The following is a 23,929-nucleotide window of genomic DNA, read 5'->3' on the forward strand; positions in this document are numbered from 1 at the left end:
CCGCGGGAAAATCGCATTTTAAATTCCCGCGATTTTCCCGCGGAAAAACTAGCATTTTGCAAGCGTATTTAGCTTTTAAAATTTATTTTAAATTCTATTTTTTACAGGGATATGGTACCCAAAGCCCGGAGAACAGTCTCCTCTCCTCCGGACCATGGGTACCATCCGCAAATGTTCTGCTTACTTTCCGCATGGTGTGCACAGCCACATGCGGGAAGTAAGCGGAACAATGCATTCCTATGGGTGCGGGATCGCCGCAATTCCGTAAAATTAATGAGCATGCTGCGGTTTTTACCGCGAAGCGATTCCGCCGCGGTAAAAACCGCAGCATTAGCACAGCATTGCTGAATCCGATAGGAATGCATGGGATTCTTATTTTTCGCGTTTTCGTGGCAAAATCGCACGGTTAAAACCGCCGCGGAAACGCAAAAAAAACACCACGTGTGAACTCAGCCTTAGTCAATGCCTGATGAAGAGACCTGAGTAGTCTGGAAAGCTTGGAATTTGTTACCATCTTTTCAGTTAGCCATTAAAAGGTATCAACCACTGAGGACTCTCAATTCTGAATATTTTTCTATCTACTGGCTAACGCGGTACAAAGATATACATCTTTCCTGTATCCCACTTGAATGAGCTTTAGTAGTTTTGCCTTGAGGAATGAGCAAAAATCCCACTGGCAAGATATGGAAAGCTCATAGAGACTTATCCGAAGTGAGTTGCAGCTGTAATTGCTGCAAAGGGAGGCTCTACAAAGTGCTGACTTTAGGGGGTTGAATAGTTATGCACACGTAAATTATCAGTTATTTTGTCTTATTTGCTGTTTTACTTCACAATAAAGATAAAACCAAATGTTCACAGTTGTAGGCATGTTATTTACATGAACTGACGCAAACCTTCAAAAAAAACAGTGAAATTCCAGGTTGTGAGGTAGCAAAACACAAAAAAATGCCAAGGGTGTGTGAATACTTTTGCAAGACATTGTACATCATATGGCTCTAAGATTACATAGCAAAAACCAATGACAGATTCTCTACTAGTGAACTTACACTGCAGTACAGAGGCTCAGTGGTCAGCACTGTTACTTTGCAACACTTTGTTCAAATCCAAGAAATGACGACATCTGCAAGGCACTTGTATATTCTTCCTGTTTTTGGGTGGGGTTCCTCAGAGTTCTCTGGTTTCCCCCACATTCCAAAGACATACTACACTGTTATTAAGGTTGAAGGAAGACTTTAAGCCCATCTAGTTCAACCCATATCCTATCCTACCTAGCCCTAACATGTTGATCCAGAGGAAGGCAAAAATAACCCATGTGGCAAACAGTAAGCTTCACATTGGAGAAAAAAATTCCTTCCCGACTCCACATATGGCAAAGACTAGCTCCCTGGATCAACGCAATAATAAGGAAACTAGTGTATATAACCTGTAATATTATACTTTTCAAGAAAGGCTTCCAGTCCCTTCTTAAATTTTAGTAGGGAATCACTCATTACAACATCATATGGCAGAGAGTTCCATAGTCTCACTGCTCTTACAGTAAAGAATCTGCATCTGTGAGTATGCTTAAAGGGAATCTGTCACCCTTTTTTTGGCCTTTCACCTGCCGGCACAGACATCGGGGGCTTATCTACAGCATTCTGTAATGCTGTAGATAAGCCTCCGATGTAACCTGAAAGAGAAGAAAAACACATTATATTATACTCACGGAGGTGGGCGGTCCAGTCCGATGGGTGTCGCCGTCCCGTCCGGCGCCTCCCTTCTTCATGCGATGACGTTCTCTTCTCCCGTCCTATAATGGCTCCGGCGCAGGCGCACTGCTCTGCCCTGTTGAGGGCAGAGCAGAGTCCTGCAGTGCGCAGGCATCGGGAGAGGCAGAGCAATGCGCCTGCGCCGGAGCCATTTCAGGACGGGAGAAGAGGACGTCATCGCATGAAGAAGGGAGGCGCCGGACCGGACCGCTACACCCATCGGACTGGACCGCCCACCTCCGTGAGTATAATATAACGTGTTTTTCTTCTCTTTCAGGTTACATCGGAGGCTTATCTACAGCATTACAGAATGCTGTAGATAAGCCCCCGATGTCTATGCTGGCAGCTAATAGGGGAAAAAAAGGGTGACAGATTCCCTTTAAACCTTCTTTCCTCCAGACGTAGAGGATGCCCCCTCGTCCCCGTCACAGGTCTAAGAGTAAAAAGATCATTAGAAAGGTCTTTGTATTGTCCCCGCATATATTTATACATTAAAATAAAATCACCCCTAAGCCTTCATTTTAGCAAACTAAATAATCCCAAGTGTAATAACCTGTCTTGGTATTGTAGACCCCCCAGTTCCCTAATAACATTGGTCACTCTTCTCTGCACCCGCTCCAGTTCAGCTATGTCTTTCTTAGGGTAGTTTCACACTAGCGTTTTTGAGCGCAGCGATGGCCTGCGCACGGCCGCCGCTAAGCCTCGCCCCCTGCCGCGCCTCCGCCGGTAGCTCCGCCTACCGGCGCATGACGCTGCATGCGCCCTGCGTCCCCTATCTTTATCACTGGGGGCGCAGGCCGTGAGCAGTATGCGTTTGGCGGCGCATGCGCCTTTTTGACGGTGCGCCGGCGCAACCAAACTGCAGCAGGTTGCGTTTGGCGCAGGTCGGCGCACCGTCAAAAGGACGCATGCGCCGCCAAACACATACTGCGCATGGCCTGCGCCCCCAGTGATAAAGATAGGGGAAGCAGGGCGCATGCAGCGTCCTGCGCCGGTAGGCGGAGCTACCGGCGGAGGCGTGGCAGGGGCGGGGCTTAGCGGCGGCCGTGCGCAGGCCGTCGCTGCGCTCAAAAACGCTAGTGTGAAACTAGCCTTATACTCCGGAGACCAGAACTGTACACAGTATTCTAAGTGTGGGCGCACTAGTGACTTATATAGAGGTAAAATTATGTTCTCCTCATGAGCATCTATGCCTCTTTTAATGCATCCATTATTTTATATGCCTTGGCAGCAGCTGCCTGACACTGGCCACTAAATGTGAGTTTGTCGTCCACCCATACACCCAGGTCTTTTTCAGTGACAGTTTTGCCCAGTGTTTTACAATTAAGCACATAATTATACATCTTGTTCGTTCTACCCAAGTGCATGACCTTACATTTATCCCCATTAAAGCTCATTTGCCATTTATCAGCCCAAGCTTCTAGTTTACATAAATCCTCCTGTAATATAAAATTGTCCTCCTCTGTATTGATTACCCTGCAGAGTTTAGTGTCATCTGAAAATATTGAAATTCTACTCTTCTACAAGGTCATTAATACACTGCTCAAAAAAATAAAGGGAACACTTAAACAACAGAATATAACTCCAAGTAAATCAAACTTCTGTGAAATCAACCTGTCCATTTAGGAAGCAACACTGATTGACAATCAATTTCACATGCTGTTGTGCAAATGGAATAGACAATAAATGGAAATTATTGGCAATTATCAAGACACCCTCAATAAAGGAGTGGTTCTGCAGGTGGGGACTACAGACCACATCTCAGTACCAATGCTTTCTGGCTGGTGTTTTGGTCACTTTTGAATGTTGGTTGTGCTTTCAGATTCGTGGTAGCATGAGACGGACTCCACTGTACAGTACAACCCACACAAGTGGCTCAGGTAGTGCAGCTCATCCAGGATGCCACATCAATGTGAGCTGTTTCAAGAAGGTTTGCTGTTTCTTTCAGCGTAGTGTCCAGAGGCTGGAGGCACTACCTGCAGACAGGCCAGTACACCAGGAAATGTGGAGGGGGCCGTAGGAGGGGAGCAACCCAGCAGCATGACCGCTACCTCCGCCTTTGTGCAAGGAGGAACTGGAGGAGCACTCCCAGAGCCCTGCAAAATGACCTCCAGCAGGCCACAAATGTGCATGTGTCTGCACAAATGGTTAGAAACTGACTCCATGAGGATGGTCTGGGGCCCGACGTCCACAGATGGGGGTTGTGCTCACAGCCCAACACCGTGCAGGATGCTTGGCATTTGCCACAGAACACTTGGATTGGCAAATTCACCACTGGCACCCTGTACTCTTCACAGATGAAAGCAGGTTCACACTGAGCACATGTCACAGACGTGACAGAGTCTGGAGAAGCTATGGAGAGCGATCTGCTGCCTGCAACATCTTTAGCAGGGCCGTTTTGGCATTGGGTCAGTATTGGTGTGGTGTGGCATTTCTTTGGAAGGCAGCACAGCCCTCCATGTGCTCACCAGAGGTAGCCTGGCTGCCATTAGGTACCGAGATGAGATTCTCAGACCCTTTATGAGACCATATGCTGGTGCGGCTGGCCCTGGGTTCCTCCTAATGCAGGACAATGCCAGACCTCATGTGGCTGGAGTGTGTCAGCAGTTCCTGCAGGATGAAGGCATTGAAGCTATGGACTGGCCCGCCCGTTACCCAGACTTGAAGTCGATTGAGCACATCTGGGACATCATGTCTCGCTCCATCCACCTATGTCACGTTGCATGACAGACTGTCCAGGAGTTGGCGGATGCCTTAGTCCAGGTCTGGGAGGAGATCCCTCAGGAGACCATCTGCCGCCTCATCAGGAGCATGCCCAGGCATTGTACAGTAGGGAGGTCATACAGGTACATAGAGGCCACACACAGTACTGAGCATCTTTTCCTTATCATGAGGCATTTCCACTGAAATTGGATCAGCCTGTAATTTGATTTTCCTCTTTGATTTTGAGTATCATTCCAAATCCAGACCTCCATGGGATATTCATTTTGATTTACTTTGCTAATTGTTATGTTTTATTGTTCTGAACACATTCCACTATGCAATGAATAAAAATTTGCAACTGGAATATTTCATTCAGACATATCTAGGATGTGGTATTTTAGTGTTCCCTTTATTTTTTTGAGCAGTGTACATATGTTAAAAAGAAGCTGGAGCAATACTTACCCCTGTGTTATCCCACTGCTAACTGTGACCCAGTCCGAGTGAGTTTCATTTATAACCTTTGCTTCCTTTCCCTGAGCCAGTTCTTAACCAACTTACACATATTTTCCCCTATCCCCATTGTTCTCATTTTATGTATCAACCTTTTGTGTGGCACCGTATCAAAAGCTTTTGAAATGTCCATATACACCCCGTCCACTGCATTTCCTTGGTCCAGTCCAGAACTTACTTTTTCATAGAAGCTTAAAAAATTAGTTTGACAGGAACGATCCCTCGTAAACCCATGTTGATATTGGGTCATGAGGTTATTCTTCTTCAGATACTCCAGTATAGTGTCTATTAGAAAACCCTCTAGGATTTTACCCACAGTAGAGGTTAAGCTTACTGGCCTATAATTTCCAAGTTCAGTTTTTGTCCCCTTTTTTAAATACTGATAGGGAATTTAGATTATGAACCCTAATGGGGACAATGATGACATTGTCTGTAAAGTGTTGTGGAATTAATGGAGCTATATAAGTAAATTAAATAAATATGCAAACTAGTATATCTAGTCTAAACAGGCTGCCAATTTGCCGAAGAATGAGAAAGACACTTGTTCATCGGGTGAAGTGATCTTATGGTTTGCAGTGCATCTTCCTGTGCAAACCAGGATCAGTACACATTTGCAGCGTGGTCTGCCTGTTTGCTATTAAAAGACAATTGACCAGCAAACATGTTAATGCTCATTGTGCAGAGTAAAAGGACCTCAGGAACTTGTAGGCACAAAATGCACTGCAAAAACTCTAATGTGACTGTCACGACTGCAACCACGGACGCGGCCCAGCTGCCGCCTCAACATCGACCGACCATGACGACGTGGGGCGAGCGTCCCAGGTGGGGATGGAATGTGGACCCTCTAGACCACATAGAGCTACCTGGACCTACCCAGACTAGGGAAGGGCAGCGAGCAGGGTCTGTGGCAGCTGAGCATGTGGATGAGGTGGCAGAACTACCTGACACCGCACAACTTCAGGTATGAAGAAGCAAAGTTTACTTGAAGACAAACACAGTTCATAAACAGAACATAATGCCAAGCTCCCGATTCCGCATATCAGGGAAGGGTACAAGTCTCAGGATAACAGACGAAGGCAGGAGGACATCACGGGTTGATGCAGTCCAGGGTTATCTGGCACGGGCATACTAGGACGGCCTCTCTCTCAGGCCTCAGGCGTAGCACAGGCTCAGCAGGAGAACATCAGACACCGACCTCAGACAGACTTCAGAGGATGGCAGGGGTCATCATGTTTTGATGCAGTCCAGGGTCATTTGGCACGGGCATATCAGGATGACCTCTCTCTAAGGCCTCAGGCATAGCACTGGCTAAGCAGGAGAACATCAGACACAAACCCAGGACAGACATCTGATGATGGCAAGGGTCATCACGGGTTGATGCAGTCCAGGGTCATCTTGCACGGGCTTACTAGGACGGCCTCTCTCAGCAGCAGGAGAACATCAGACACCGATCCAGGACAGACGTCATCACAGGGTGGACCGTAGGGAACCGGTGGAACTTCGGGACACAGGCAGGACAGGAACAGGAACTCCGGCATGGCAACACAGGTCATCGGCTGGTTAGATCCACGCAGAACCATCACCTGGAAACAAGGCTGGAGACTCCCCAGGAACACAAGTTGGACCGACTCTGGAACACAGACTGGACCACCAGGACCAAGGACCAGACATCTGGAGTCAGGCTGGAAAACCTGGACCACGGACCGGACATCAAGACACATCAGGAACATGGACTGGACATCAGGAACACAGACTGGACACCAGGTCCCAGGCAGGACATCTGGACATGAGGACATCAGGGCATCAGGCAGATATTAGGTTTCAGACAGGACATCAGGCGGACATTAGGTCTCAGGCAGGACATCAGGTCCCAGGCAGACATCAGCTCCGGACATCAGGCTGCAGTCATCAGGCTCCGGACCTCTGGCAGCAATCGGCAGGCTCCGGACATCGGGCAGAGAAGCATAGGATCTGGACATCTGGCAGAGGACATCAGGCACAGCACATCTGGAAGTGGTCATCAGACATCGGACCGCAGTCATCAGGCTCCCGACGAGATTCCACAGTCATCAGGCTCTGGACATCTGGCAGCGACCTAAAAAGGAACCCAAGTGATCTGGAGCAAGCCCGGCCGGGTTGGACTGGAACCTGCCAGGGATTGCACCGAATAACCAGCTGAGCACAGAGTAGCAGAAACTCAGCGGACACACCGGACTCCTACTTCCAAGATGAACCCAGGTTAGATCACGGAAAGTCAGTTAGCAAAGAGTCATAGTCACTGGGCACAGGGTTCAAGACACAGAAGGACCTCAGGAACATAAGACAAAGGACACAGTTCAGACAGGGTCAGGTACAGGAGCAGATCCAGGATCCAGGAGTAAGGAAACAAGACACAACAGGAACGGGTACAAGGCAAGGTTCCAAACAATAGCACAGGGACCAGGATATTCTGCCTCCTGGAGGGCAGCATGACAGGCATCAGCTCACCTAGAACTGCTGGCAAGCAGGACAGGTGCTGAACACCACACAGACATGGCAGGACACAGAGACATAAGGCAAAGCTCTGGCAGTGCCCCACAGGGCAGGGAAACTTTACATAGGAGCTGCCTCACAGCAATAAGCTGGAGCAGCAATTCTAGCACACACCCATTCCTCATAAAAGTAGGGGAGGTGTAGCCGTGCGCACCCTAAGCACAGCCAGACACAAATCAGCATTGCAAAGGACACCTCGCCGGAGCTGCAAGAATGATCACACATGGTAAGCCATGCACAATGCAGAGGACCTAGAAACCCACAGATAGCATTCCACAGCGGCAGCCAGGGACCGCACAAGCGGGTGGTCATGCAGCGCAGCGAAACCACACACGCATGTACGGCTACGCAGCGCAGCCGGGAACTGAGCAGCATCTGGATAGGTAACAGACAACAGTATCCCAGCTAATTAGGGGGAAAGGAGCAAAGGGTTAATGCAGAGGCATGCAGAGTAATGCCGGGGAAGCCGTACAAACACACCGGTGTTATAGTGACCCTAACTCATAATACCTAGTTTCAACAAAGCAACAAATACTGCAGTTAAAGAGAACCTGTGAGAAAGATTTTTCAAGTTAACGTAAATACATGGCTGTAATAGTGATTACATTGATACCTCAGGTGAACAAATCTGCTCTTTTGATCTTCTTTATGCACCATTTGAAGTTTTCTAGTAATGAGTTTTTGGTGTACTGGGTCTCCTGCTCCTGCCCCAGCCCCTCCTCCTGACTCCGGTGTTTGAATGACAGGTAACTGCTTTTTCAGTGACTTGCTGCCTAGTTGAAATTTCGTGTCAGCACTGTTATTGCCTCAGGCCACTTGTGCACAGATTGATTTACAGGCTGGTCTTCAACAAAATGGCCCTGAACTGGTGCATGCTCACATTGAGATGTTGGGTCAATGATGTACTTTTAGAGATGCCATTGAGCTGAGATTTGTTTGTGGCAATAATGGCGCTGACTCAAAACTGGAGGAAGGAAGAGGGGCCTGGACAGGAGGAAATTTTGTTACCTGAAAACTTCAAATGGTGATTAAAGAAGGATCATAAAGCAGATTTCTTCACCAAAGGTTTCAAACTAATCTGTATTACAGCGTCATTACAGCCATGTCTTTACATTATATTACAATATCGTACCAATTGGTTCTCTGTAAGTGCATAATATATAACCACCTAATTATCCATCTTGACAACAGGTTTTCTTAGGCTATGTCACACGTTGCATTTTGCTCTATTTTGTTATGCAATGTAAAAGCTGCCTTTTACAGTACTGTAAAAAGATGAGCAGGACAGAGTCAGTCCCTGTACACTTTCGGGCTAGAACTATCGGGACTGTCAAAACTGTTGCCGGGAGATGATTTTTCTGAGTGGGGAGGACCTTTGCATTGGACAGGAGGGAGCGTGAGGGAAATAAAAGGGGCTGAGCACGGGAATGGGAGAGATTTGGCGGGAAGATGACATGAGAAAAAGGAGAAGGTTGACTCCCTCCCCACTGCTCCGACTTCTAATGCCTCATCGTCTATCTCCCAGCGGATTGACTTACCAACTGACTTTGTCCTTACTGAGCTGTCCTCTGAGGATCCCTTACTGGACAGCTCCTTCACGCTCTCAGTGAAAGTTAATTTTACTCGCTCTGTTACTAGCTACTACTTCAGAGGATCGCACGCTGCAAGCGTGCATGCTGTTCGTGTTCTACACCATTCCAGAGGAATCAACAAAAGGGACTGTTTCTACATTCCAACGTACTCAAACCAAGCGAGCCCGGATACATCGGCACGGTTGGGAGACGGTGCCTTTCATTCCTCCGTAGCAGAATCCAGAGACTTTGTCCATGATTTATGACACCGGCGGGAGAAATTACAGCCTCTCCCCAACAAGAACTGTCAGTGATAAGTTACCTTTTTAGCACACCCTTTTCCCAAATATTGTGTTTTTGTTCCAATCATGTTCCTGTGTTATTTTGCTGTTGATTTCATCTCCCTGTGCGGAGTATTCCTTGTACGTCAATAACCTGTTTTAGTAAATCCTGTCAACCCCTTCTCTGCCTCTGGTTCTTCACTGCATCCAATGAACCTTACTTCCAGTACCCTTACAGTACCAGGAAAAGCTATGAGATTTTAGAAATGTCGTGCACACAATTGTTTTTTTCCTGTTTGAATTTGAAAACCGATGCATTTTTTTTAAATTACAGCATGTCACTTCTTTTTTTGTTTTTGCAATGTTATTGCAGCATTTTTTCACCCATAGAAAGTGATGATTAAGTGCAGAAAAAAGCAAAAACGCAGGAAAAACTTTGTCATCAGGTTTTACAGCCTTTTTCTTGAAAACAGTGCAGGAGCAGCAGGATGTGAAGCCCATTTATTTTTGTGATTTTTTTCCAAGTATAAACTATAATGTCTTGGTGTCCTCACTGGAGCATGGCAGTTAGTATTAGTACAACTTAAATAAATTAGTCATATGTGTAAAGTACCAACTCAATGCCCTACCAATGTGTGAAATTGAACAATGCCCGACCGACCAACTCAACTTCCCTTGCTGTTTTTACATTTGAAATTGTATTTTATCATGAACTCATGGGAACTTTTTTTTTCAAAATATTCACTGTTCTGTCTTCAACATTTAATTCATAATCCCCGATTATTCTGCTTGTTAATGTTTACAGTATTTTCTGGCTCTAGTGACCAGAGTCATAACCGCAGTGCTATTGTGTGTTTCACTTTCACTTTGCTATTTCTCTCCATTTGCAGTGCATTCTAGTAATGTTGCAATGCATCCTGGTAGCATTTTGCTAAGGATTGTGGTTAGTTCAGCCCCATTTTTCCTCCAGTTCACCATTTTCCTTCTGCCTGCATTCAGGAAGGATCTCTTTTCTCTTCTCCCCTTGTGACAGCATCACTGGTATGTATTTGTTTCCTGTATCCAATTCCTGTCTCATACTAGCCTGCTTAGTTAGTTCTCCCCTGGTTAGCTATTAGTGTAGATGATGTATTATGTATATATGAATCCCTGATGAACCCAGTATTGATTGTATGCATATATGTTTTGTTTGTAGTTTCACCGAATCAATATACCATCACGTTCAATAAAGCACAGATTCAACTACAGTCTCCTTATTGGGTCCCAGTATAGCGGTTTAGCTGCCTGTATAGCTACATGAATTCTGCTTCATTTAGTAAGGACAGAATATTCACTATTTTTTCAGACATAAAAAAACCTTTTCACTCGGAATATTTTCATGAAATTGCCCTTTTTTTTCAAAAATATTTTAGGCCACGTTCACACATTCAGTATTTGGTCTGTACTTTACCTCAGTATGTGTAAGCCAAAACCAGGAGTGGGTGATTAATACAGAAGTGGTGACATGTTTCTATTATACTTTTCCTCTGACCGCTCCACTCCTGATTATGGCTTACAGATACTGAGGTAAAATACTGACCAAATACTCAAGCTATGCACATGGCCTTATGGTTTCACATGCATCTTGCTTTGGTGGCTTAATTTCTTGTATTGATCATGCTTGCATGATGGAAGCAAAACTGAACTTTGGGATCCTGATGAACGCAGCAAAAAAGAAAAAAAACGCAGCCAAAACGCAGGAAAAAAGCCAGCAAAACTTGCGTTTTGTTTCCAGCTTTTTACTGTCAATAGATCAGGTTTTGGCTGCAGAAAAAAAGCAGCGAAAAAGCAACTTGTGAACATACTGTTCCTTAGTTAACAAATGGTCTAGCATGTGAAAATCCTTTAAAGGGAATCTGTCACCCTTTTTTTTGGCTTTGCAGCTGCTGGCATAGACATCGGGGGCTTATCTACTGCATTATGTAATGCTGTAGATAAGCCTCCGATGCAACCTGAAAAAGAAGAAAAACACGTTATATTATACTCACTGAGGTGGGCGGTCCAGTCCGATGGGTGTCGCCGTTCCGTCCGGCGCCTCCCTTCTTCAGGCAATGACGTCCTCTTCTCCCATCCTGTAATGGCTCCGGCGCAGGCGCACTGCTCTGCCCTGTTGAGGGCAGAGCAGAGTCCTGCAGTGCGCAGGCATCTGGAGAGGTCTGGCACCTGCGCACTGCAGAATTCTGCTCTGCCCTCAACAGGGCAGAGCAATGCGCCTGCGCCGGAGCCATTTCTGGATGGGAGAAGAGGACGTCATCGCATGAAGAAGGGAGGCGCCGGACTGGACCGCAACACCCATCAGACCGGACCGCCCACCTCGGTGAGTATAATATAACGTGTTTTTCTTCTCTTTCAGGTTACATCGGGGGCTTATCTACAGCATTACAGAATGCTGTAGATAAGCCCCCGATGTCTATGCCGGCAGCTAATAGGGGATAAAAAGGGTGACAGATCCCCTTTAACCCCTTAACGAAAAGAGGTATTTTTGGTTTTGCATTTTCATGTTTTGCTCCCCTTCTTCCCGGAGCCATAACTTTTTTCTTTTTCCATCAATTTGGCCACGTGAGGGCTTGTCTTTTGAGAGACGAGTTGTAATTTTGAACGACACCATTGGTTTTACCATGTCGTTTACTCGAAAACAGAAAAAAATTCCAAGTGCGGTGAAATTGCAAAAAAAAGTGCAATCCCACAGTTGCTTTTTGGATGTTTATTCACCATGTTGACTAAATGCTAAAACTGACCTGCCATTATGATTCTCCAGATTATTACAAGTTCATAGACACCAAACATGACTTGGTTCTTTTTATATAAATGGGGAAAAAAATTCCAAAATTTGTAAAAAAAAAAAAAAAAAAAAAAAAATTGTGCCATTTCCCGATACCCGTAGCGTCTCTATTTTTCATGTTTTTGGGTTGGTTGATGGCTTACCTTTTGCAAGCTGAGCTGACATTTTTAATAATGCCATTTTGGTGCAGAAAAAAAGTAATTCTGGTGTTTTCAATTTTTTTTATCATAATGCCGTTTAGCAATGGGGTTATTTTTTTTTATATTGATAGATAGGGCGATTCTGAATGCGGCGATACCAAATATGTGTATGGGTTTTTTTTATTGTTTTATTTTGAATGGGGTGAAAGGGTGTGATTTGAACTTTAATTTTTCAAATATTTTTTACAGCTTTTTTTTTTTACTTTTTGCATGCTTCAATAGTCTCCATGGGAGATTAGTAGCTGCACTTGTCTGATCGGCTCTGCTACATACAGGCGATGATCAGATCGCCGGTATGTAGCAGAATTACTCACTTGCTATGAGTGCCAACAATCAAGCGGCGTGCATAGCAACCCGGCAGTGATAACCATAGCGTTCTGACACGTGACAGGGGTCACCGATGGGCGGGATTTCCGGCATGCTTGCCGAAAGCATGAGTTAAATGCCGCTGTCAGAGTTTAACAGCGGCATTTAACGGGTTAACAGCCGTGGGTGGATTGTGATTCTACCCACAGCTGTTAGAGGCACATGTCAGCTTACATGTATCGGAAAAGATATGGGTTCAGTGCCGGAGCCCACATCAATGGGAGGGAGTCCGTCGTCAGCGTACTATTACATCCAACGTTGGAAAGAGGTTATTAAAGGGAGACTTGGGTGGGCCCAAATACATTCAATTGTCCACTAATCCCAATATAATCTGCATGTTTAGGCGAGTTTTGTCTTATTTGTTTGAGGACCTTTAGCTTAGGAAACAAGGAGAATGAAAATCAAACACTGTTTCCCAATAGCAAGCATCTAAGTGTGTATATGTGTCATCCCACATATACATTAGCTGATCAATTAACATTTCCAGGAATATGTATTATGGAATCTAATATGTACAAGCAACTGTTTGTTATAAATCTGTTAAATTTCCTAATTAACAAAATGTTTACTTTTGTATTTTTTGGATCACAGGTAAATATTTTTGCATTCTGCATATGAAATAAAAGCATAGCCTTAATATGTTGCTCAGGCTTTGGGAAAATGGATCAGCATCTAGAAGAGAATCTCAAACAACTGGATATACAAGATAACTGACTATGCCAGATCAGACTGAGGCCATTATCACAAGTCAAGCAATCCATGGGAGTTAATGCTTGATGTTGATGAACAACTTCAGAAATGTGGTAGACATTTTTAATACTGGGTCTAGAACATCAACATTCCTAGCATGAAAGCATCAAGACAAACAACATCTGATGACTACCTCCACAGACCTGGAAGCTGTAAATGTTTTGCAAGCCAGACTGACATACATATTGTTTAATACACATTTACGCTTTGTTTCGGTGGCACATTTAACATCTTCTACAATAATAATTGTCCCACCACTTGTAAGCACTTGCAAAATTATACTCCATCTTATTTTCTTAGTGGTTTAAATGTTTGTAAATGAAACAATTAATTTTGATTGGTTTTAATTAACATTGTTTTTAACCCCTTAATGTCCAATGACGGACACAGTCCATCATCAGACATCTCCCTTGCTTTGATGAAGGCTCCAGCGCTGAGCCCGCATCAAAGCCAGGACATGTCAGCTGTTATGAACAGCTGACATGTGCCCGCAATAGGCGCGAGCGGAATCACGGCCCGCGCCTATTAACTAGTTAAATCCCGCTGTCAAACCTGACAGCGGGCATTTAAATAGCATTTCCGGTCGCTGGGCCGGAAATGACGTCATCGCCGACCCCCGTCACGTGATCGGGGGTCGGCGTCATGTTGCCTGGACAACCAGAGGTCTCACCTCTATGATTGTTCCAGGCATATGCCTTTCAGCGCCACCTGGTGGTCGGCGCTGAGAGCACAGCAGTAAATCTGTTACATATGGGCGATCTGCTCATCGCTAGAGTTGAGCGACTTTGGTCGGATCGGGTTTCGTGAAACCCGAATGAAACAAAATAAGTTTCAGATGAAACTCGTCCGACTAGAGCAAAAAAAGTCGGAGTTTCGTCCGACTTTTATTTCCCATTGACTTGCATTGGGGTCGGGTTTCGGACGAAACTCCGACTTTGTTTTGCTCTAGTCGGACGAGTTTCATCTGAAACTTATTTTGTTTCATTCGGGTTTCACGAAACCCGATCCGACCAAAGTCGCTCAACTCTACTCATCACCCATATGTAGCAGAGCCGATCGGGTTGCGCATGCTTCTAGCCTCCTATGGAGGCTATTGAAGCATGCCAAAAGTAAAAAAATGTTTAAAAATAAAAAAAATTTAAAAAACCTAAAAGTTCAAATCACCCCCCTTTCACCCCAATCAAAATAAAACAGTAAAGAAAAAATCCCACATACACATATTAAGTATCGCCGCGTTCAGAATCGCCCGATCTATCAATAAAAAAAAGCATTAACCCGATCGCTAAACGGCGTAGCGAGAAAAAAATTAAAAACGCCAGAATTACAATGCAATAACGGGCGATCAAATGAACGTATCTGCACAAATATGGTATCATTAAAAACGTCAGCCTGGCACAGAAAAAATAAGCCCTCACCCGACCCCAGATCATGAAAAATGGAGACGCTACAGTTCTCGGAAAATTTTTTTTTTTTTTTAGCAAAGTTTGGAATTTTTTTCACCACTTAGATAAAAGAGGACATAGACATGTTTGGTGTCTATGAACTCGTAATGACCTGGAGAATCGTAATGGCAGGTCAGATTTAGCATTTAGTGAACCTAGCAGAAAAGCCAAGCAAAAAAACAGTGTGGGATTGCACTTTTTTGGCAATTTCACCGCACTTGGAATTTTTTTCCCGTTTTCGAGTACATGATATGGTAAAACCAATGGTGTCATTTAAAAGTACAACTCGTTCCGCAAAAAATAAGCCCTCACATGGCCATATAGACGGAAAAATAAAAAAGTTATGGCTCTGGAAAGAAGGGGAGGGAAAAATGAAAATGCAAAACCAAAAATACCCCTGGTCGTTAAGGGGTTAAGTTTTGAAATATTTAATGTGTTTGTATTTTCATGTCCTATAGGGAAGACTATGGGAACAATGCGAGAAAAAAAGCATATCAAAAACTTGCTGCATTAAAAAGAAAAAACTACTGACCCCCAAAACAGTCCAGAAATGCCAAAACTTCAAATATTTGGAATGCCGACAATGTTTCAGTATAGAAAAATTATCCGCAACAGTATTTTTAATGTTGAACATAAAAACATCTTGAGGCCACGTGCACACGTTGAGTATTTGGTGAGATTTTTACCTCAGTGTCTATAAACCAACACCAGGACCGTGTGATAATCCAGTAGAGGTGATGTGTTTCTTTTATATTTTTCCCCTGATTGTTCCTCTCCTGGTTTTGGCTTACAGATACTGAGGTAAAATACTGACCAAATACTGTATTAAGCATGGTGCATGTGGTCTAAAAGTTACAATGAAAACACGACAAAACCCTACAAATTCCTATCCTGCAACCAAAAAAATTCTATATTGTTTATTTTCAGGATTTCCAGACTATTTTAAATAAAAAATAAAATAAGTTTTCATATGAAGTTGATGCAAAAATGCTTAGGTTTTTTCAGTCTGCTCTGTGGGCATCAATATACTTGCTACAGGACCACGAGAATGAGGGGGTCTACACAGTTGCAAAAACATTATACTTTTAGAGCATGTGCACATAGTGCGGATTCTCCCGCAGATTTTTCTGCACAAAAACCGCAGCTCTTGGCAGGAAACGCAGGTGCATTTTTAATGCGTTTTTGGTGCAGTTTTCCAGTGCGGTTTCGCCTGTGGATTTGTATGCATTTTTGTAAGCTAAATAAAGATATGTTATTTAACAAAAAAAAAAGATTTGTGATGTCATTTCTGTCCAACCTCCTCTTTTACATATGTCCAACCCACACTCCATGATGGATAGATAGATAGACGTCCGCATCATTTGATGCTGTGTTGTGCATCACATGACCAGTTACTATGGGATTGCACATAATTAATGTGCCACGGTACATATGTCGGCAGTACATTTACAACTGTGGACTGAACAAGGGTGCCTTGTATTAAAGGGATATGCGATGTGACTGTGTGAAGTTGCAGGAGTGGAGAGGAAGGAGACTGGAATGGAGAAGAAGGGATGGGAAAAGAAAGGATGGGAGGGTGGGGGAGAGGTGGGAAAGATGGGAAAACAGGAAGGGAAGTCAGGAAGGGGGGCAAAGTGGTAGGAGGCAAAGGACTTATCCAGCACATGATAACAGAGGGGGAGTAGGGGGGTGAAGAGGAAACTTGTTCTAATGTCAGGGAATCTAGCAGATCTAAACAGGAGACATAAACAGGGTGGTTAGTAAATTCAAATAAATAGATCCAGTTCTCTGTTGAGGCCCAGAGGGATCAGAGTCTGGAGTTTGTGAATCCAGAATGATTCCCTTTGTTTTAGTAGTTTAATTTGGTTACCTCTCATCGTGGTCTGGGGACTTGTTCAAATACCTGAACGCGTAGCTGTGACGAGCGTCAGCTTATGCTGAGTCGTTTTCCTTTTGAATGAGTGGACCCTCTGGGCTGTGGCACCCACAAAGGGCAAGCTGACCTAGTGAGAGTGCACCACCTATACAGGGAGTGTCAGGGGCAAGACCAAGGGGGTGAGCCACCACAGCAGCTGGACCAGACGGCCAGCTCAGGGAAACAAGACAAGGCAAGACAAGACGTTAGTTCAAGGAAACTTCATTAAGGAATCTGGGGTGCTGGCATCGACCGACAGGGTCCAGGAATCAGACTGCGGAAATCAGCTCCGGACATCAGGCCGCTGTCATCTAGGTCCGGACCTCTGGCAGCGGTCGGCAGGCAAGACAGGGTTCAGAGCAGAGCAAAGTAAGCAAAAGACTTTGTGCAAGAGTAGCACGAAAAGGCACAGTGTGAAAACCAGTGTGCATGCAAGGGAGCACGGAAACCACGGCTGGGGCACCGGCAGGCGGTACTGACGGTGGCATAAGCAGGTGGGCATGACTTAGAGGTGGCACAGCTGCGGCTCACACAGCCTGTAACCACTATAGCACTGGACGGCGGGCACGGCTGAGGCACACAGGCGAGCATGACTAGAGGCGGCATGGCTGAGGCACAACAGGCAGGCACAGGGCGATCAGGCGCATGCACGAGGGCAAGGAGACACAAGGCAGGGCTAGGCAAAGGTACAGGACAGAGACACGTGCGAAACAGCACGGCAAAGCCTAGTACGAAAAGTGCAAGGGCGCACGAAACATCAGAGACAAGGCATAGGGTAAGAGGCAGAGTCCTGCGCATGCAGAGGGCATGCCAGGGGCAAAGTACAAGACGAGGCCTGCGCATGTGGAGAGACATGCCAGGGACAGGGACAGAGTCTAGCAGCGGAGCGTAGGCCGAAGCCCAGAGCTGGGCCAAGGGAGAGCCTTGGGACTAGACAGAGTACAGAGCAGAGGCCTGCACGTGTAGAGAGGCACGCCAGGGACAGAGTACAGAATGGAGGCCTGCACGTGTAGAGAGACACGTCAGGGACAAGGTACAGAGCGGAGGCCTGCACGTATAGAGAGACACGTCAGGGACAGGGTACAGAACGGAGGCCTGCACGTGTAGAGAGGCACGTCAGGGACAGGGTCAGAGTCTAGCATAACAAGGAAGCATAGCGAGGACAAACAAAGCACGAAGGACAACACGAGACAAAGCACGAGACAAGAGACAGAATACGAGCACAGAGCATGTGCAGAGATGCACGACAGAGCAAGGTGTAAGGGCACAGAATAGAGGGAGCAACCCAGCAGACCAAGCAGCCATGCAGGGAAGCAACACAATACTCAGGCCCTGAGCATAGGAAGGGGCGGTCTGATATAGGGCATAGCACCTCCACTTCTGGGTCAGGACCAGGAAAGAACTTCCAGTTCAGTCCTGGATCACAGGGAGCAGTCACATGATCAGGATTCCAGACATGCAGGGATGATTGCAGAACCAGTGCTGAAACCTAGGCAGGTCACATGATCAGAATTCCAGACATGCAGAGATGATAGCAGAACCAGTGCTGAAACCTAGGCAGGTCGCATGATCAGAGTTCCAGACATGCAGAAATGAATGCAGAACCAGCCTCTGCTGGAACATAGGAAGGACACATGATCAGGGGTTCTAGACATGACGAGACGATCACAGAAGGCAGAGCAGAAACGCAGGCATCCCGCAGCTCAATAGTCATGAGGTGAGTGTGCACACTGCTCTAGGGAACATGCAGGATAGCAGACATGAGATGCGCGTGCACACCGCTCCAGGGGTCATGAGGCAAAACAGACATGGCGGACATGACAGACATGACGAGCATGACAGTAGCTGAGGGACAGTGTGTCTGGCTCTAAAAAAGTGGAAGGGGAGAGGTAATCAAGGCTTACCGAAGCAAATAGTAGATTTATGGCTGGCTATACGATCTCTAACATGCTGCGTTGTTTCGCCCACATAGAGAAGTCAGCATGGACACTTGATATACAGTATATTACAAAGTTAGATTCACACTTAAAGTATCACTTAATAAAGTAGGTAATGAGTGGCCTGTTTGGAATGTAGAACCTCACTGGATATTATAACGTCATTTTCCGAGACACGTAGCATCTCCATTTTTCAGGACCTGGGGCTGGGTGAGGGTTTATTTTTTGCGCGTCCAGCTAATATTTTTAAGAATTGCATTTTGGTGAAGATACAATCTTTTTATCCCCCGTTATTGCATTTTAATGCAAGGTTGCGGTGACCAAAAAAACGTAATTCTGGGGTTGTGACTTTTTTTCTCTATGCCGTGTATGTTTCATTAATTCTTTTTATAGCTTGATAGATTGGGCTAATCTGAATGTGGCGATATCAAATACGTGTGTTAGGATTGGCGAAACACACCAAATAAGAAATTATAATAAGGTGCGTTCGCAACCCGTGGTCCACCATGCGGTGATGGAGAAATCGCAGCTAGCGGCAAGGCTGCGAGAAAACACTTAAAGCACACTGAGTTAAATGTCACACAGTGTGCACAGAGCGCAAAGTACCAAGCTCTGTTACATCACAGAGCGGTGCTACGAAGCAAAGCAAAAAGGACTGTACCCTATTAGACTGCACAGGTATATAGAAAAATACTAATTGGGGTCTCTATAACTTACCACCCCAGGGAAGATTAAGCTGGTGGTCGAACCTGCTCTGACACATGGTGTGCTTTAGGATGTGCGCCTGACCACATCCGGTGCAGATGCTAAGTTCAAGCGAGAGCTCCCACCCTACACTGCCTGTCTAGAAAAACACTTGCAGTGTTATTAGCAGCACACGTGCACACAGGGTGGTAAAGTAGCCACCAACACACCAAACACACATGACACTAGCACACAGGCGTGCACCATTGAGAGCCTTTTATACCTTAATCTCAAGTCCAGACAGACAGGACCTTGCCTGTGGACCATTCTGAAGTTGCCACATCACCAGAGCAGCTGACATCCGAGCACCAATGAGAAGGCGCACATCATGGACATGGGTCGCCCCTCACACCCAAGGCAGCGGGGTACTCGGTACCGGGCCGGTGTCAGGGGAATGTGTGTCACAGCAGCGGTGACCCGGTCCGTGGCCCTGGGCGCCCAATATCAATGGCGGTGATGTTAATGGTGTAATAGTTTATTTGGATAGTTCGTGACGCCACCCGTGGTGTTTGGCAAGTAAGATGTTGCGCCAACGCTGCATGCAGATCCACTGGGACTGATGGTGTGGTGCAGCAAAGATAGTGTAGCTCCCCACAGGTGGAGTTGTAGTCCCAGGGCAGTGTAGGTGCAATGGATGAGGAGAGGCGCAGAATGGTATAGAGGCTGGTACCCAGGTGTAGCAGTGCTGGAATAACTGGAGGACACCAGAGTATGCGGTTCCAAAGCTTTACTCACTGTTTGCAATTCACACCAATGCCTGCCTCTGCACTGTGTTCTTCAGGTCAGGGCCCCAGTCAACCTCCAGGCAGGATAGGATTCTCACCTTCTCACTCCACCAATATGTACCTTACTGAACGACTTCTCCAATGCGCCTTCAGGTGCGAAGCACTCCAGTACTTAGTTACCCTGGAATGCCTCTCTCTAGGTGTTCCTAGTCTCTACTTGTATGACAGACAGCTGTAGCCGGCTTCGGGGACTCCTCTCTGCATCCCGGCTCTCTATTCAGTTGCTGTTGTGTCCCAAGTCTATGATGGGAGTAAGGCTTTAGTGGCTCACTACTCCTCCGGTGTCTGTGGCCGGACATAAAGATCCAATCAACCTCGGGAACTGGGCCCCGGCCTTTGCGCTCTGGACTGGAAGGGTTCTCTCTCTTTCTCAACCTGCTTCCCACCGTCCTTCTATTCTCCTTCGTTCCGATCTGTTCTATCTCTCTTATGGAATCTGCAGTCTCCAGTCTACGTCTCCTTCCTTCTCTTCCTTCCCATGCCAGCTGGCTTAGCTCACTGAGGCAGCTGCAGCACTCCTTCCTTCATCCCTTCTTCCAGGGATCCCCACTCCTCACCGAGTGGCTTCCTCTCTCCACTGACCTTCTGTCAGACTGACCTGAAATCCTATACCTTCCCTCTCTTTTATAGCTAATTCCACCCGCCTCCCCAGCACCTCTCGTGTTACGAAGCCAGGGACCACAAAAGGCACCCTATGACCTTTCCAGCATAAAGCATGGATGGGTCCCTGCTGAACTATCCTGTGTGTGGGGTGCAGGTGTTGGAATGTGAAAGGGAGTTCCCACCCTACCTGGATGGTGGGGCACCACACCTTAGGAGAAGGTGCAGTACCTCTGTGGCGACTGAAGCCTCAGGGGCACCACAGACATGCTCAGAAGGGTGAAATCTGGACTTAGGCTCCAGAGTACAACGCTGCACATGTAAATTAGTGGTCACCTTAGGCTTAGGTGGAGCTTCAGCAGCAACTATACATGCAGCACAAGCTTGGGCAACGTGCTGGGACTGTGCTAAGCAGTCATACCAGTGGTTGAGCCTGCATGGGAGACTGCTGCAGCAGACAAGGCTTGGGATCTATCCTGTGCAGCGGTAGTATCCTGGTGCCAAAATTGTGTATGTTTGTTTGTTTTTATTGTTTTATTTTGAATGGGGCGAAAGGGGGACAAATTGAACTTTTTTATTTTTTTTATTTTTATAATATTTTTTGAAACTTTTTTAAACTTTTTGCATGTCTCCATGGGAGACTAGAAGCTGCAGTTGTCCAATTGGCTCTGCTACATACAGGTGATGATCAGATCTCCTGCATGTAGCAGAAATGCTCATTTGCTATGAGCGCCGACCACCGGGCAATCCAGCTTTGACAACCATAGAGGTCTGCTGGAGACCTCTGGTTGTCATGCCAATCCATCAGTGACCCGTGATCACGTGACAGGGTCACCGATGGGCCAGATTTCCATCACAATTGCTGGAAGCGCGAGTTAAATACCCCTATCAGAGTTTGAGAGTGGCATTTAATGGGTTAACAGCTCCGGATGGATCGCGATTCTACCTGCGGCTGTTAGAGGCACATGACAGCTGTTTAAAACAATGTCTGTATAGTGCTGCGGAATATGATAGTGCTATACACGCAAATCATAATAAATAATAGTAAATAATGTGAGGACCAGTGTAAATGCAGGCTCAGATAGGTTTTCTTAACTGGTGTTCTACGTAAATTGAATTTGTAGGTCATACAGACAATTAAGAATTGGTGAATAATGGGAACTAAGATTTTGAATAACTCACAACTGGCGGGTATTAATATTCACGTACATTGGCTCAGTGGTTAGCTCTGTAGTCTTGCAATGCTTGGGTTCTGATCACACCAAGGATAACATCTGCAACGAGTTTGTATGTTAATAAATAATGATGATGATAGGGTAGTTTTTAGAGGAAACTGTTTGTGATGCCACCTGTGGTATTCGGCAAGGGTAGCCGACGCTGCAATGTAGATCCTCTGGGATGGTGTTAGGGCAGCAAAGATGGTTAAGCTCTCCACGGGTAGAGCTGTGTCTGTTGTGAATTGTGAACTGTGTCTGTTGTTGGCTCTGTCCTGGGCCCTGTATTGTTCAACATCTTTATCAACGATTTAGATGAAGGAATTGAGGGTAAACTGATTAAATTTGCTGATGACACAAAGCTAGGAGGGATAGCTAATACTAGAGAAGAGAGAGAGAGGATTCAAAAAGATTTAAAAAAACTGGAGAAGTGGGCAGCAACTAACAGAATGGTTTTTAACAGGGAGAAATGCAAAGTACTACATCTGGGCAATAAAAATGAAAAAAGCATATATAGAATGGGAGGAATAGGGCTAAGTGACAGCACATGTGAAAAAGACTTGGGTATACTAATAGATCACAGACTGAATATGAGTCAACAGTGTGATGCAGCAGCAAAAAAGGCAAATGCAATTCTAGGATGTATTAACAGAAGCATACAGTCTAGATCACGTGAAGTCATTATTTCCCTCTACTCCTCTTTGGTCAGACCTCATCTGGAATATTGTGTCCAGTTTTGGGCACCACATTTTAAAAAAGACATCAACAAACTGGAGCAAGTTCAGAAAAGAGCGACCAGAATGGTGACCGGTCTGCAAACCCTGTCTTATGAGGAAAGGTTGCAGGATTTGGGAATGTTTAGTTTGCAAAAGAGAAGACTGAGAGGAGACTTAATAGCTGTCTACAAATATCTAAAGGGCTGCCACATTGTAGAAGGATCAACTTTATTCTCATTTGCACAAGGAAAGACTAGAAGCAATGGGATGAAACTGAATGGGAGGAGACACAGATTAGATATTAGAAAAAACTTTTTGACAGTTAGAGTGATCAATGAGTGGAACAGGCTGCCACGAGAAGTGGTGAGTTCTCCTTCAATGGAAGTCTTCAAACAGAGGCTGGACAGACATCTGACTGGGATGATTTAGCGAATCCTGCTTTGAGCAGGGGGTTGGACCAGATGGCCCAGGAGGTTCCTTCCAACTCTACGATTCTATGATTCTATGATTCTATGATTCTATGATTCTATGAATTCCCTTGCTCGGACTTCTGAGCCAGAGCTCCCTCTGGTGCTTACTCGGAGTAGTGGAGCTGGCCAGTTGGATGGAAGTTTGCCACCTGATGATGATAATTGGGAATCTGAGATTATTGGCTGGGAGCATATAAATGAGCAGGTTTCCCTTGGTGGTTGCTGGTGATTTACTCCTTGTGCATTTTGAGTTCTTCTGTCTCCTGCCTGATCTGCATGATTCAGATAAGTGATTCTTTTGCTAATCCTTTGCATCTAATCTGATTGTGCATTTTTTTTGCTTTCTGCTTTGTTGCGAGGGTTCAGCATACTCCCTGCTGGGGGCTGTGCTGGGCCCCGCTCCTTTTGTTACAGCTTGTGTCAGTTTGTTCAGTCCTCTGTTATAATAGTATCTTTTGCTTTGCTTACAGTTTACACCAGAGTGCTGATCTAGCGGGGGTGAGGTTGTGTAGCCTCAGGTTTTTTGTATATCAGATGTGTTGGATTTTTAGGGTTTTTGCGTGATTGCAGACAGTATCTTTTCTGCCCTGTCCTATCTAGACAGCTTGGGCCCCATCATTTGCT

At 45.7% G+C, this 23,929-nt stretch overlaps 1 protein-coding gene across 4 annotated transcripts in view; it reads left to right on the forward strand.

The window, feature by feature from the left end:
- TINCR (TINCR ubiquitin domain containing) overlaps positions 1 to 23,929 on the forward strand; it is a 70,987-nt gene that overhangs the window by 21,058 nt on the left and 26,000 nt on the right. Inside the window, exons 2-3 of one of the 4 annotated variants that reach the window (XM_073551355.1) lie at positions 10,236 to 10,386; positions 13,324 to 14,053. The exons of 1 other annotated variant lie outside the window; for it this stretch is intronic. In XM_073551355.1, coding sequence (XP_073407456.1) covers positions 10,236 to 10,245 — 10 coding nt within the window. In that variant the 3' untranslated portion in view covers positions 10,246 to 10,386; positions 13,324 to 14,053. Of the gene's footprint in view, positions 1 to 10,235; positions 10,387 to 11,792; positions 13,001 to 13,323; positions 14,054 to 23,929 lie in introns of those variants that run through there. 2 more of the 4 variants (XR_012221369.1, XM_073551356.1) reach the window with 2 other exon arrangements.

This window comes from Dendrobates tinctorius, unplaced genomic scaffold, assembly GCF_039654945.1.
Source record: "Dendrobates tinctorius isolate UK_male_01 unplaced genomic scaffold, ASM3965494v1 ptg000175l, whole genome shotgun sequence".
Taxonomy (NCBI): Eukaryota; Metazoa; Chordata; class Amphibia; order Anura; family Dendrobatidae; genus Dendrobates; species Dendrobates tinctorius.